At 41.0% G+C, this 12,614-nt stretch overlaps 1 protein-coding gene across 1 annotated transcript; it reads left to right on the top strand.

The window, feature by feature from the left end:
• Positions 1-554: 554 nt before the first annotated feature.
• Positions 555-1,091, top strand: LOC140916037 (ribonuclease H-like). Its single transcript, XM_073357367.1, has one exon. The coding sequence runs from the start codon at positions 555-557 to the stop codon at positions 1,089-1,091; it is 537 nt and encodes a 178-aa protein (XP_073213468.1).
• The last annotated feature ends 11,523 nt before the right edge of the window (positions 1,092-12,614 follow it).

The raw sequence follows: 12,614 nt of genomic DNA, 5'->3' as shown, positions 1-12,614 counted from the left end.
AAGCCAAATGGGAGTGGGGAGAGGAGGAGGAGGATGCTTTAAGGCTCTTAAAGCAAAAGGCTCTCACAGCTCCAGCATTGTGCTTCCCTGATGAATCACAGCCTTTTGTTATATGTCTGGCTGCCAATAATACAGCCTTGGCTGCTACACTACTACAAAATAAGGAGGAGGGAAAACTGGTTCCAGTAGCATATGAATCCAGGAAGTTAAAAAAGAGCTGAGATCAATGTTGATCCCTGTGAACGCGAATGCCTAGCAGCAGTCTGGGCAGTGCAATCTTTTGAGCCACTCACAGGAATAGCTCCAATCAGTATTCAGAGCGCTCACACTCCACTGAAGACATATTGTCAGGAAAACTGATGGGAGGGAAAGTCTCTAATATCCGAATGGCACAATGGCCTCTGATATTAATTAATAGAGGGGTGACCACAGAAACAGTATCTAAACCAGACATGCTAACACATGCTTTAATTGAGAAAGGAAACTGACATGACTGTCCAGAGATCACTCTGGAGCAAAGAGTTGCTTTAGTAGAAGCAGCCCCACTGGAGGAAATGGATACGGTAGGGCAAGAGAAGCACATTTGGTTCACTGATGGAAGTGTAATGGTGATAAATGGGAAAAAGTGGGTAAGGTACGCAGCTATCAGTTTAGATAAAGAAGTTATGCAGGGTCAGCTGGACCATCGGTCAGCCCAACAGGCTGAATTACATGCAATTTATCAGGTTCTAAAACAATATGAGCATTCCCCACAACCAGTGTATATTTACGCTGATAGCGACTTTTGTGTAAAGGGAATTCAGTTCTGGATGCAGGACTGGAAAAGAAATAAGTGGAGGGCAGCGGATGGCAAAGATATTGCATACCTAGATGAATGGAAATGGATTTATCAGTGGGTAACAGAGAATCCTAACCAACTGAAAATCAGGCATGTAAAAGCCCATAGCAAGGGAACAAGCAAGGAAGCCATTTGGAGCAGTCGGGTAGATACAATAGCCCAACAACAGAGTATAGCAGTTGTAACTAGAAGTCAAGCTAAAAGCACCTCCACTGAGGCCCCTGAGCCAACAGATGTCACTGTAAATCACTGAATTCCAGGAAAAGTGGAAAGACAAGAACTGATTAATGTAGCCCATCAGTTTATGCATGAAGGGATAAAGGGACCTTTAAATAGGTTAAGACAAGTGGCAGAATGGAGAAATATGGAAGATGATGTTAGAATATGGGTAAGGAATTGCATTCGGTGTGCACAGGATAAAGCACGACTGCCCCACTGGCAACCCATGATGCACCAACAAAGGCTCGGGCTCTGGCATAGGGTCCATATTGATTTTATTGATAAATTACCAAGAAGTAAAGAAGGATTTCAGTATTTGTTAGTAATAATTTATTCTTTTTCAGGATGGGTAGAGGCATTTTTCACTAAAACTAACAGCACCAACGTGGTAGCTAAGAAGTTTTTTAATGAAGTGGTGTGTAGATATGGTACCCCTGAAATAATAGATTTTGATAATGGGGGAGGGGAGTTTGTGGGAGAAATTTTTACATCAATGTTACAAGCTTTAGGAATTAAACAAAAGTTTCATATATCATACCAACCCCAATCTTCGGGTCAGGCAGAACATATGAACCACAGCATTAAGGAAGCACTGCGGAAGATAGTAAATCACACTGGAAAAGACTGGCCAGACAAGTTGCCTCTGATCTTAGCAGCTACCCGCAGCAGCAACAGATTAAAAACCAAATCCAGCCATTCCAAATTAAGTTTGTACACTCCATGCATCTTATGATTGACCCTAGCCACCTAACACAAGATGTCGGATAGACCCCTAATATAACACAGGATGAACATTTGCAATGGTTTTAGCAGCTGCAAGAAGGCAAGACCATTCTCCAATATAGGGTTAATCAAGCTATTGAACAAATGACTAAAAATATTAATGCACAAAAGCATACTGACGCAGCTCTATGGAAAACAGGGAATCAAGTTATGTACCTTAAATTGGGAAAAGGGGGCCACTCTCTGGAATCAAAATGGACAGGATGCCATTCCATAGTGGACCGCCTTAGTCCACTGGTATCCATTATTGAGAAGGATGGAAAATTGAAATGGGTACATGTCTCACAAATTAAACCTTTTGCATGATTAATGATGTTTTGATCTTTTTACAGAAAAGGACTCCAGGGATTCGGAACATAAGTCACTGCTCGAACACTAATACCTCCAAATCCATGAAACCTCAGGATGAGGTTTGGCAGTCCCTGTTCTTGGGGGCCTGTATGTCTCAGATATTTAAAAATATCTTGGGGAAGCCCACTGCCATCTCTCCCCTAAATAACCAATCATGGGCCCTCACCCAGAAACCAGGAATCCTCTTGGAATGGTATGATACAAATACAAATCGAATCCTAAGGCCGTTGGGGAATACCAATATCTATGCCTAGGAAGGGGAAGTGGGACTCAAGGTTAACCTGACAAATATCATAGGAAAACCAAACCACTGGGAAATAGGGGTTAAAATAGAGGGTTCCTATGGGAACACCACCTGGAGTGCCAGCTACCCATGATTACCATATCAGTGGAATGAGCCTGTTAAAACTGGAACAATACTAACTGTCATAGTGGGATATTATCCAATACCTAGTGGAGCCTCAAATCTTTGGTTCCCAGATACGTGCACTAAGACCTGGACCAAGGATGTTGCTTTTAAAAGGATCACCCTGATCAAGACGAAGAAACCCAAGTTATTTATAACTCACAGTGACCCCCATAAGAGTCCTTCTGAATCCTTTGTTAGTAGAGATTAGATTTGATATGGATTGGACCCAACTGAATGTGTCACGAGTAGAACAAAGATGCTTGCCCTATGCCCTTCCTATTTTAAAAGCATGGATAAAGACACACTGAAGCCCCTATGGTTGAACCAAGCGGGATGTAGCAGACACCATATTGGGAGGGGTTGGTTTTGGAGCGGGTATTATGAATACGGTAGATTTAGAAGTAATTAGGAATAAATTAAGTGCCTTATCACAATTGCAGGAGAATCTTGTACACAAACAGGCAGATGCAAACATAGACTTGGTGCAAATAGGCCAAGGCAATCTGAAAGTGACATGGAATCTGTGGAAATGGTTGAATACCACCACCTGGATATTATACAAAGAATTGGGAAATAAAACTGTCCTAGCCATGGGATGCACTGAAATGCAAATTCTTAGCTTAGCATCACTCGAACATGAAATGTTTTGGGTAATATCAGGCAATGTTAAAGTACTGGAGCACCTTGTAAAACAACGAAAAAGATTGTTGTTTGATACTTATAAGCATGAATGGATACAGTATATCTCCAGCAGGGTTATGCCTGAATTGCTATTAGGAGAAATTATAGTTAAAATTGCCCATCAACAGTCTGTGGAGGCAGAGCTATGGAAAGTCAGTCCACTACCAAAATTGGTCATGGGATCTTTCTGGTTACCTCGTATTATGGGTCAGTGGGCTGGGAAAGAGAAAAGATTATTAGACATACGACAGTGCACAGAGTGGGACCCTTGCAAATGGGTATGCCTCTCCCTGCCTGCCACCACAGAACCATGCAGTTGGGATACATTGCTAGGCACATGTGTCTAGGATGAACTAGAAAATATAACCCGTGTGGTATATAATGGACAATGTGTATGTGTTGTGTCCTGGGAAATATTTTGGGAAGATTATAGCATTAGCCAGCCACCAGTGGATAAGTGTAAATGCAGTGCAAACATTTTATACACTAAGAACCACACTTATTACCTTCCTAAGTTGGAGGAAGCCTGAGGTATTATGATTGCCCCCTTCGTACATTTTTCTATATCTCTTGGTTTGGACTGGCAAGAGTTAGCCAATCATCTGCTTTTAGGAGCCAAAGTAACGCAGTTTTTGCAAAAAAAAAAACAAAAAATATGTAGGAAAGCAAGTTCTCCAAATAACACATACAAATGGAGTATTTAATTTTATTTCCATTGACCATACTTGGCAATTTACCTCACTTCTTTGGCCAGAATCATTAAAAAGATACCAGGTAGATGGTTGGGGGGTTTTTAATGACTAAATGGCATCTCCATTTGTTCAAATATTAAAGCAGGTAAGAAAGAAATAGTGCTAGAGATAATTACCAAATTTCAATATTTATAGAAACCTGGCACTTGTGTAGATAATAAGACCATTCTCAATGTACTTTGATGATGATGAAGTGCCAGTTTTCTGTAAATATTGAAATGAGGTAATTATCTCTTAAACTATTATTAATTATCTGCTTTCAAATCACAATGAATACAGTGGAAATGCCATTTATTCATTATAATTTGAAAAGTTAAAATAAGCACACTGTTAACCTTTTACACATCTTGTTGGAAATGGTTTGAAAAGCATACTGCAGAACACAGAGTGATAGATTCTGTGGACATATAAGCCAGGATGAACCTGTCAATTTGTTCTCAAAGCTTAGTGACAAGCCCTGTTATAAAATAGCTATCCAATATCTATTTCGACCCTGATCCTTCAACACTTACACTGGTGAATAGCTCCATTTGCTTCAACAGGGCTACTTGTGTACAGAAAGTTATGTATGTGTGCAAATGTTTGTAATATGCACTTATAGAAAACAAAGGATTTATTGAACAATCCAAATAACAATTCCAGCACACACAAGCAGGACTTAACTTCCTCCAAACCAACACAGCGTCAGAAAAAGACAACTTAATGCTAAGATAAAGATACAGCACCACCTGTTGGTGGAGGTGCTATCTGCTCTGCTCATTACAATTTGCAGGATCAGGGCCTTAGATTGTAAGGGGCAGGCCCACTTTAACCCATGTACACTCTGCACTTTCGCAGGGCCCCCAATCTTAAGGGGACCGTCCAACCAGGTTTGGGCCTAGGGTGTTATCTGGCCATTTTTTCTTCCACACTGCTGATTGCAATGTGCGAGGCTGTTCTCTCCCCCACCCCGTCCATTTGTAACTTACAAGTAACTTGTAAGTTAAAGTGAGAAAACAGCTCAGCAAATTGCAACCACTGTGAGGCTCAGGTGACATCTGGGGGTGCTACTGGTGCAGCACTCAGGTATAATCCTTGCAGTGGGCCCTCAACGTGCCAATGCAGCGGCTAAGGCTCCTGCTCCTCTCAGCACAAAAGAGCAGGACTTCCCGCAAGTCATCTTCAGGGAAGGACAAGAAAAGACTCTCTGGACTGAGACTCCTTGATTGAGGGGAGGTGGGTGTAGGGGCTTATGAGCCGGTGGGAGACAGGCTTTTGGTGAATATGCCTGGGATGGGGAAAAAAGAAGAGAGTCAAGCTGGGGGGGGTGGGGAGGGCCAGGGTGGCAAGGGAAGAGGAGGGTCATGCTAGTGGGGAGGGGCAGTGGATATTTTTTTCTGCCTCTAAGAGCTAACAAACATATTTGGGACTTGAACAGGTTTGGCCCAGGTGCCTCCCAGTCGTGACTCATGAGGGGAGAGGAGGAATGAAATTTCACTGAGTGGCACCGTAACTTGGCACAAGGGGGTCAGAGCCATGCTCAGGTTTCACACTGTGGGCAGCTGCACAGGTAGGTTTTGCTCCCTAGGCAGCTGGGACTCACCAGATGGTTAGTGTAAGGGGGCTTCTGGGACGGGTCTGGTTCCTCAGGTCCCTTAAGGAAGATGGGGAGACCCCAATTTTCACAGTTCGTAGGGCCAAAAAATTCTTTAAATTGGCCCTCGTATGGGCCAACGATTAAATATTCTTCTGCTTCTTGAGCACAGTTAGTACTTAATAAATACAGCGTGGCTTACAGAGGTGCTGAGCAATCATTGAAGAACTGTACTTATTTATTTTCAGCACTTCTGAAAAGGAATCCAATAATAAATTGGATATAAAGGAGCATCCTGGGTACTGACATGCAAATTAGCGCACCAAACTGCATATTGGAACTGCTGTCAAGCCTTTCAATATTTCCGCTGCATCAGAGCACAGCCCTCTGTAGGGCATTTTTATTAATTTTAAATGTTTCTGAGGCCAGACCATGTTTGCTTAGCCCTGCATCCAGATTTCTATACATGCAACTAGCAAACTGTTGCTACCCGATCATCCAAGCTTAGCGTGTAGTCAGACAGAACCCCGAAGCTTTGTCCCACTTTGTTGAATGGAAGCTGTGCACCTTCAGTGAAAGGTGAGACAACATCTTGACCAGCTCTTTGAAGCACTTTCTCCTTTCAAACAACTCCCCACAACTTAGTGCTCCTGAGTATATCAGGAAATATCTGAGCAAATAAACTGCCACCTGCTAAACAGGCTGGGTTTATTACTAAACAGGACTGGGAGATTCTACTCTGGATACAATGGTATTTTGACAAAAGAAGAAGGATCTTGACCCTTTCCCCAAAATAATTTATTGTTTTTTATGCTCACAAAATACTAGACAGCAAAAGATGGCTGTATCTTTAGCTTAAATACTGAATGGTGAATTCCTATAAATTTAATATATTAATAGAAGCTTCCAGATTAATAGTAAACTTTGTTTAACACGAAAGTATCAAAACACTAAAATAAATTGTTTTGGAAATGAAAGAAGACTCAAAATAATACAGCCTTAAAAGCCACAAAAAGATCCCATTGCAGAACTCCTAAAGACAAATTAATCAGGGCAAGTTCATGTCAACAAGACTGGCAACTAATCCTGCAACAGGTAACTTTATCATTGTGAGTACTCCCATTGGTTTCTATAAAATACTACATGTGAATAAAGGCTTCTATTGGATTGTGTCTGGGGCTGCTGTAATTGTATAAGGATGAGAGGTCTGACTACAGAGAGCAAAAGTCAGCCTCCATCTTGAAAGGTGTAGTCCTAGACTAGAGAGAGAGACAGAGGTCACTGCAGGCTGCAGGGTCTTAATGTACTCTGTTTATAAAACCTATATAATATCACTGTTCATTGTAGAATTTGTCCCGTAACGCACACAGAAAGTATACAATGCATCCATTACATCCTAAATTAACATCACTTTATGAACCTTAACCTTCACATTTCCTGACTTTCTGTAATTTTTAGTATGAATTCTTATTTTAACCCACAATTAAACAGGTTTTTGAATTTAATTATAATGTTAAATTAACAACATTTGGTTATGTATCCTGAATAATGTTGCACATTAAACAAGCTGGGCAAAACTGTGGCTTAGCCACCTGCACTTGTTTATTATTCTTTCAGAGTTAGTATAACAAAGCCTGGCTTCATAATTACCATGCAATTAGACAGAACTTTGCCTAACTGGTACACTAATGCAGTAAATGCAAGGCTCAGAGTCAGCAGAATAACGTTGTACTGAGATCTGGGAGTTCACATAATACTGTGAGGAGAGGGGATGCTGCTGCAAACAATATCCCAAGGTGACATAGGTGAAGCTAAGCTATTAAATTTACATCATTGCCATGTTCTGGATGTATACCTGACCTTTTGGGTTTGTACATGTACGTGAGCCACACGCAAAGATACGAATTTGCCAAGTGTGTAGCAGAGACGAGAGCAATAAGCACCATCACTCTTGGCCCAATCCTGGACACTACAAAAATCTTCTGTATCATTTTTATCCTGTGTACAACAGGAAGTCCTAATACCACACTGCATATTGGAGCTAAGATTTGCCAGGACCCAGTTCTCTCCATCTTGTGGGGAGGAGGATATAGTATTTTATGGTTTCATTATGCAAATTTGAGCCATCTGATTCATTGCACAGTGTTACTGATAGCGCTTTTCAGAAGAGGTGTGAAAATACTTGGTAAATGAATGAACTGACTTTGGAAAGGTACTTTCTTTATAACAACGGATTGCCCTTTGAAAGCTACAAAGCATACAATAAGTGGACAAGCACATCTTAATGTTAATTCTAATTTAAAGCTACAGAATGTTATATAGGTTTGTATGGTTATGTTTCCAATGAAAAACTGAATTGCAGCAAGTGGTCCAGTAAGGTTACTTTATACTGAACTTTAATATTTCTTGAGCATTAGTGCATTGCAAGGAATCAGAATTTGTTTTCTCTTATCAGTGACTTCAATAAACATCTGAAGTTCAACAGCCTATGTCTCAGTTTGGTATTTTCATGCATGAAAGCTGGTTGAATTAGCAGGAGTGCATAATTCTTTACTGAGACTGCTACAGTTCAGGTCCATTACACTAGCTGGCCTAATCTCCATGCTCTTTTTAGTTCATGGTCATTTTGGTAGATTGAGGCCAAACTAAGTTTATCTAGCTAAGCCATATGATGTGAACATTGCTGGCTCTGCATCGCTTCCACCATCTTTCATGCATTTTCGGTTTGGGGTAGCAGAATTGAATGCTGACTTCTGAAGTTGGTTAGCGATCTTACAAAGCTATTTCCACAGATTCATGGATGCAGAGAGCTATGGCTGCTGAATAAAGCAGATGTTAAGGAAGCTAGAGTAGGATAGCCATGTGAGTAAATTAATTGAGTCAGGACAATGTTCACATGTGGGACTTCTCTGTAACACTCTCAAGCAAGGTACTACAGCCACTCTCTGCGTCAATACACCAGCTGTGCCCATAAGCTTGAAATCAATCTATATGAAGCAAAGTAACCATAACAAAGCATATATTCTAAGGGGACCTTTCAAGGTAGAGTGGTCTATAGAATGGTCTTTTAACACCTCTTCAGTCATAGGACAAAACAGGGGATTAGTGGGTTACAAATTTGTTGTAATAAACCATAAATCCAGTGTCTCTAGTCAGTCCATAATTTTTAGTGTCGACCAGAATTATAAATTTAAGCTCCCAGGCTGATCCCTTAGAATATGTGCCAACTTCTTATGCTAAACAATCTGTTCCATCTTGCATTTAGCTATGACACTCAGGCTATGTCTACAATACAGAGGTAAGTCAACCTAAGTTACACTACTCCAGCTACATGGAGTTGATGTAGCTTAGATCAACTTACTGTGGTGTCTACACCATGCTGGGTCAATGGAAGACACTCTCCTGTTTACTTACCTTACTCCTCTCGTTCCCAGTGGAATACTGGATTCGATCAGAGAGCACTCTGCCATCTATTTAACAGGTCTTCACTAGACCCGCTAAATTGATCCCCGTTGCATTGATTGCAGCAGCAGCGTTGATCCCATGGTAGTGTAGATGTAGCATCAGAATATCTTTCCCAGTCCTGAAGAGCCTTTTGTGACTGAAAAACTTGTCTCTCTCACCAACAGAATTTGGTCCAATAAAAGATATTAACTCATCCACCTTGTCTCTAATATCCTGGGACAGATGTGGCTACAACTACATTGCATACAAACTCAAACTCTGGCAGTCTGCACCTTTCAATAAACAAACACCACAAAATTCCAAGGCAAACATCTATCAGCCATGCCTGAAGGCAAGCCCTTACCCTGGCCTTGGGATGCTGGGTTATCACTGAGAAGCTCCGCTTTTTTCCCAGTCTCACCCTACACTGCCCTGAAAAGAAGCAGGCAAGCTTAACTGGCATGCTGGCTCTTGATTGGTCCATATTTCCTCCAGGCCCTTCTAGACATTAGGAAGACTGTTTAGTTGGTAATCCGGTCTGAGTGGATTTATCTTGAGCAGGGGGTCTCAGTGCGTCAATACCTCCATCAAGGGCAGAGAAGGCCTGAGAGACCCTGTCATGAAAATAAAGGGAGGGCTAACCACCTTTAAATCCCTCCTGGCCAGAGGAAAAAAACGCTTTCACCTGTAAAGTGTTAAGAAGCTAAAAATAACCTCGCTGGCGCCTGACCAAAATGACCAATGAGGAGACAAGATACTTTCAAAGCTGGAGTGGGGGAGAACAAAGGGTCTCTCTGTCTGTGAGTTGCTTTTGCCGGGACCAGAGCAGGAATGCAGGTCAGAAATCCTGTAAAGGGTTAATAAGCAATCTAGTTAGATATGCGTTAGATTCCATCTTGTTTAAATAGCTGATAAAATAAGTTGTGCTGAATGCAATGCATATTCCTGTTTTTGTGTCTTTTTGTAACCTAAGGTTTTGCCTAGAGGGATTCTCTATGTTTTGAATCTGATTACACTGTAAGGTATTTACCATCCTGATTTTACAGAGGTGATTCTTTTACTTTTTCTTCAATTAAAATTCTTCTTTTAAGAACCTGATTGCTTTTTCATTGTTCTTAAGATCCAAGGGTTTGGGTCTATGTTCACTTATGCAAATTGGTGAGGATTTTTATCACGCCTTCCCCAGGAAAGGGGGTGTAAGGCTTGGGGGGATTTTGGGGGAAAGACGTTTCCAAGTGGGCTCTTTCCTGGTTATATTTTGTGAGACGCTTGATGGTGGCAGCAATAAAGTCCAGGGACAAAAGGAAAATAGTTTGTACCTTGGGGAAGTTTTAACCTAAGCTGGTAAAAATAATCTTAGGGGGTTTTTCATGCAGGTCCCCACATCTGTACCCTAGAGTTCAGAGTGGGGAAGGAACCTTGACAGACCCCCATCAACCATTTGGTATGTAATTTAAGGAGACAGAAGACTCAATCTTGTAATATTTCAAAATGCTAAATGATACAGTGAATACTTTTTGTGGACTGATGTAGCTTATTTAGCTGGGTGATATTTTCTGCCATAGTTAGGTTGGTATCTAACTACCTAGAATCTAATTTAGAATAAAATGGATCACACTTTCTCTTTTTACATGAATGTTATAAATTTTACATTCCTTCCCTATTTTTCAGGGAAGCAGTTTCTTCAGCTTCCTTTCTAAAGATTTCTTGGCCATATTTGATCCACTGTTTGATATGCGTTCACAACAATGAGCTGTTCAAAGTTTCGACTCTTTTTACCAATGTACAATGATTTAGTTAGGGTTGGTCCTGATTTGAGCAGGGGGTTGGACTAGGTGACCTCCTGAGGTCTTTTCCAACCCCAATCTTCTATGATTCTATGATTTATTGTATCCTGACGTCACCAAATCATGGACAGGTCAGCTTATACTTTATGGGGGAGGAGACTTGGCCAATTACTCTGTGAACTTTCCTCTCCTCAGCCTCCCCACAGCACTCACACTGAGCATACATCTACTCAGCCTGAGGCAGTAAGTCCCAGAGTGTGGGTCTATGGGCTTGCCCTGTGTTGCTAAAAACAGCTGTAGATGGTGCAGCTCGGACTGGAAGTTGGAATCTCAAGACCACTCTTCCCACCTCCAAGCTAGGCTTCAGAGCCTGAGCTCCAGCCCAAACCTGTAGCCCAAGTCTACACAGCTATTTTTAGTGCTGTAGCATGAGCCTGATTCTGTAGACACACACTCTGAGATTCACTGCTGCAGGCTTCCACTCGCTGTGTAGAGGTATCCTAAGGGAGCTCCTCTGGAGTATGTTCAGTCTCTCACAGTAGTTCTGATTTGTTTACGATCTTTCTGCCTTGTGGTGAGGACAAGATTTGGCTCAAATGGTATCGAATGGTATCCATATGATGGAACAGTCACTGGGTAAAGTTTCACATCACCCAGAAACACATACTAAAAGGTAAATCACCTTTTTTTCCTAGCAACCCTAGTTAAAGAGCATTGCATAGTGTCTAAAATAGATGACTGAAAGCCAGAAGCTGGGTTCTGGTCCCAGCCATCCCATATTTCCTGAGTTACTTATCTCTTTGTGCCACCATTTCTCCATTGGCAGAATGATGGATATAATAACACTTACCTGCCTCACAGAATTGTTATTGTGACGTTTGATTAATTGAAGTTTGCAAAATGCTTTAAGATGGAAAGCACTATCTTATTATTACTACAATTAGTATTACTTGTGGATGTCCTGAAGCTGATTTGGTTTCGAGTTCATTCCATGGTGGGTAAAACATCACATGGAATGATTTTCAGGATCATGGCCTAAAATATCACCACCATTTCCTCAGAAACTATGCAATTAGGGTTTCCATACTCTGCAGTTCTAACTTATTCTCCAAACTGTTTGAAATCTCAGTAATAAAGACTTTAAGAAGACTCACACAGTATTGTGATCATTTATGCTTATAATGTTCCCTGAGTCTATGCATTAAGAACATATTTGTAAGTATATAAATAAATAAAATTGTGCCAAGAACAGCACAGCTTATAAAGATAAATATGTCATAGCAAACATCTGTTTTCAGGGGTTTTTTTTCATGCAGTATTCCTCTTCCTGACAGCATCGTTAACTGTCAACACAGAAGTTTCCTTGAGATGTGATATATTTATTGTCACTGTGCATCCCTCAGAAGACATCACGGCCACCGCCTCCTTACTAGGTTTTTATGAAAGAAGAAATAAATGTATTATCCTGGAAAGAGACATGACCCAAACTGCACCCTGTATCCTTCCAATACACACAGGGTTTCTTTAATATTCTTTCAAACTATCTCTTCACAGCTTGAGCACATCAGAGGATTATCTCATTATAGATAATCCTGTTTACTGAATATCCTCCTTGCATGACAATCTCTTCAACGGTGTCCCCCTCCCTTAAGGGATTTGTCAATTTAGATTTCTCTCTAACTCTTTTTGAGCTTGCAGCTCATGAGAATGTTTCATCTGTAGCATCCTTCTCCTTGTACCAAACATGTTTTTTCTCCTTGGAAATTAAAATGTCTTT

The sequence above is a fragment of the Lepidochelys kempii genome, chromosome 1, assembly GCF_965140265.1.
Source record: "Lepidochelys kempii isolate rLepKem1 chromosome 1, rLepKem1.hap2, whole genome shotgun sequence".
NCBI classification, from domain to species: domain Eukaryota; kingdom Metazoa; phylum Chordata; order Testudines; family Cheloniidae; genus Lepidochelys; species Lepidochelys kempii.
This window is presented reverse-complemented; position numbering and strand designations above follow the sequence as displayed.

Excerpts from the sequence above, each read along its gene's own strand:
- LOC140916037 (XM_073357367.1), top strand. The coding sequence starts at position 555 with ATGGATACGGTAGGGCAAGAGAAGCACATTTGGTTCACTGATGGAAGT.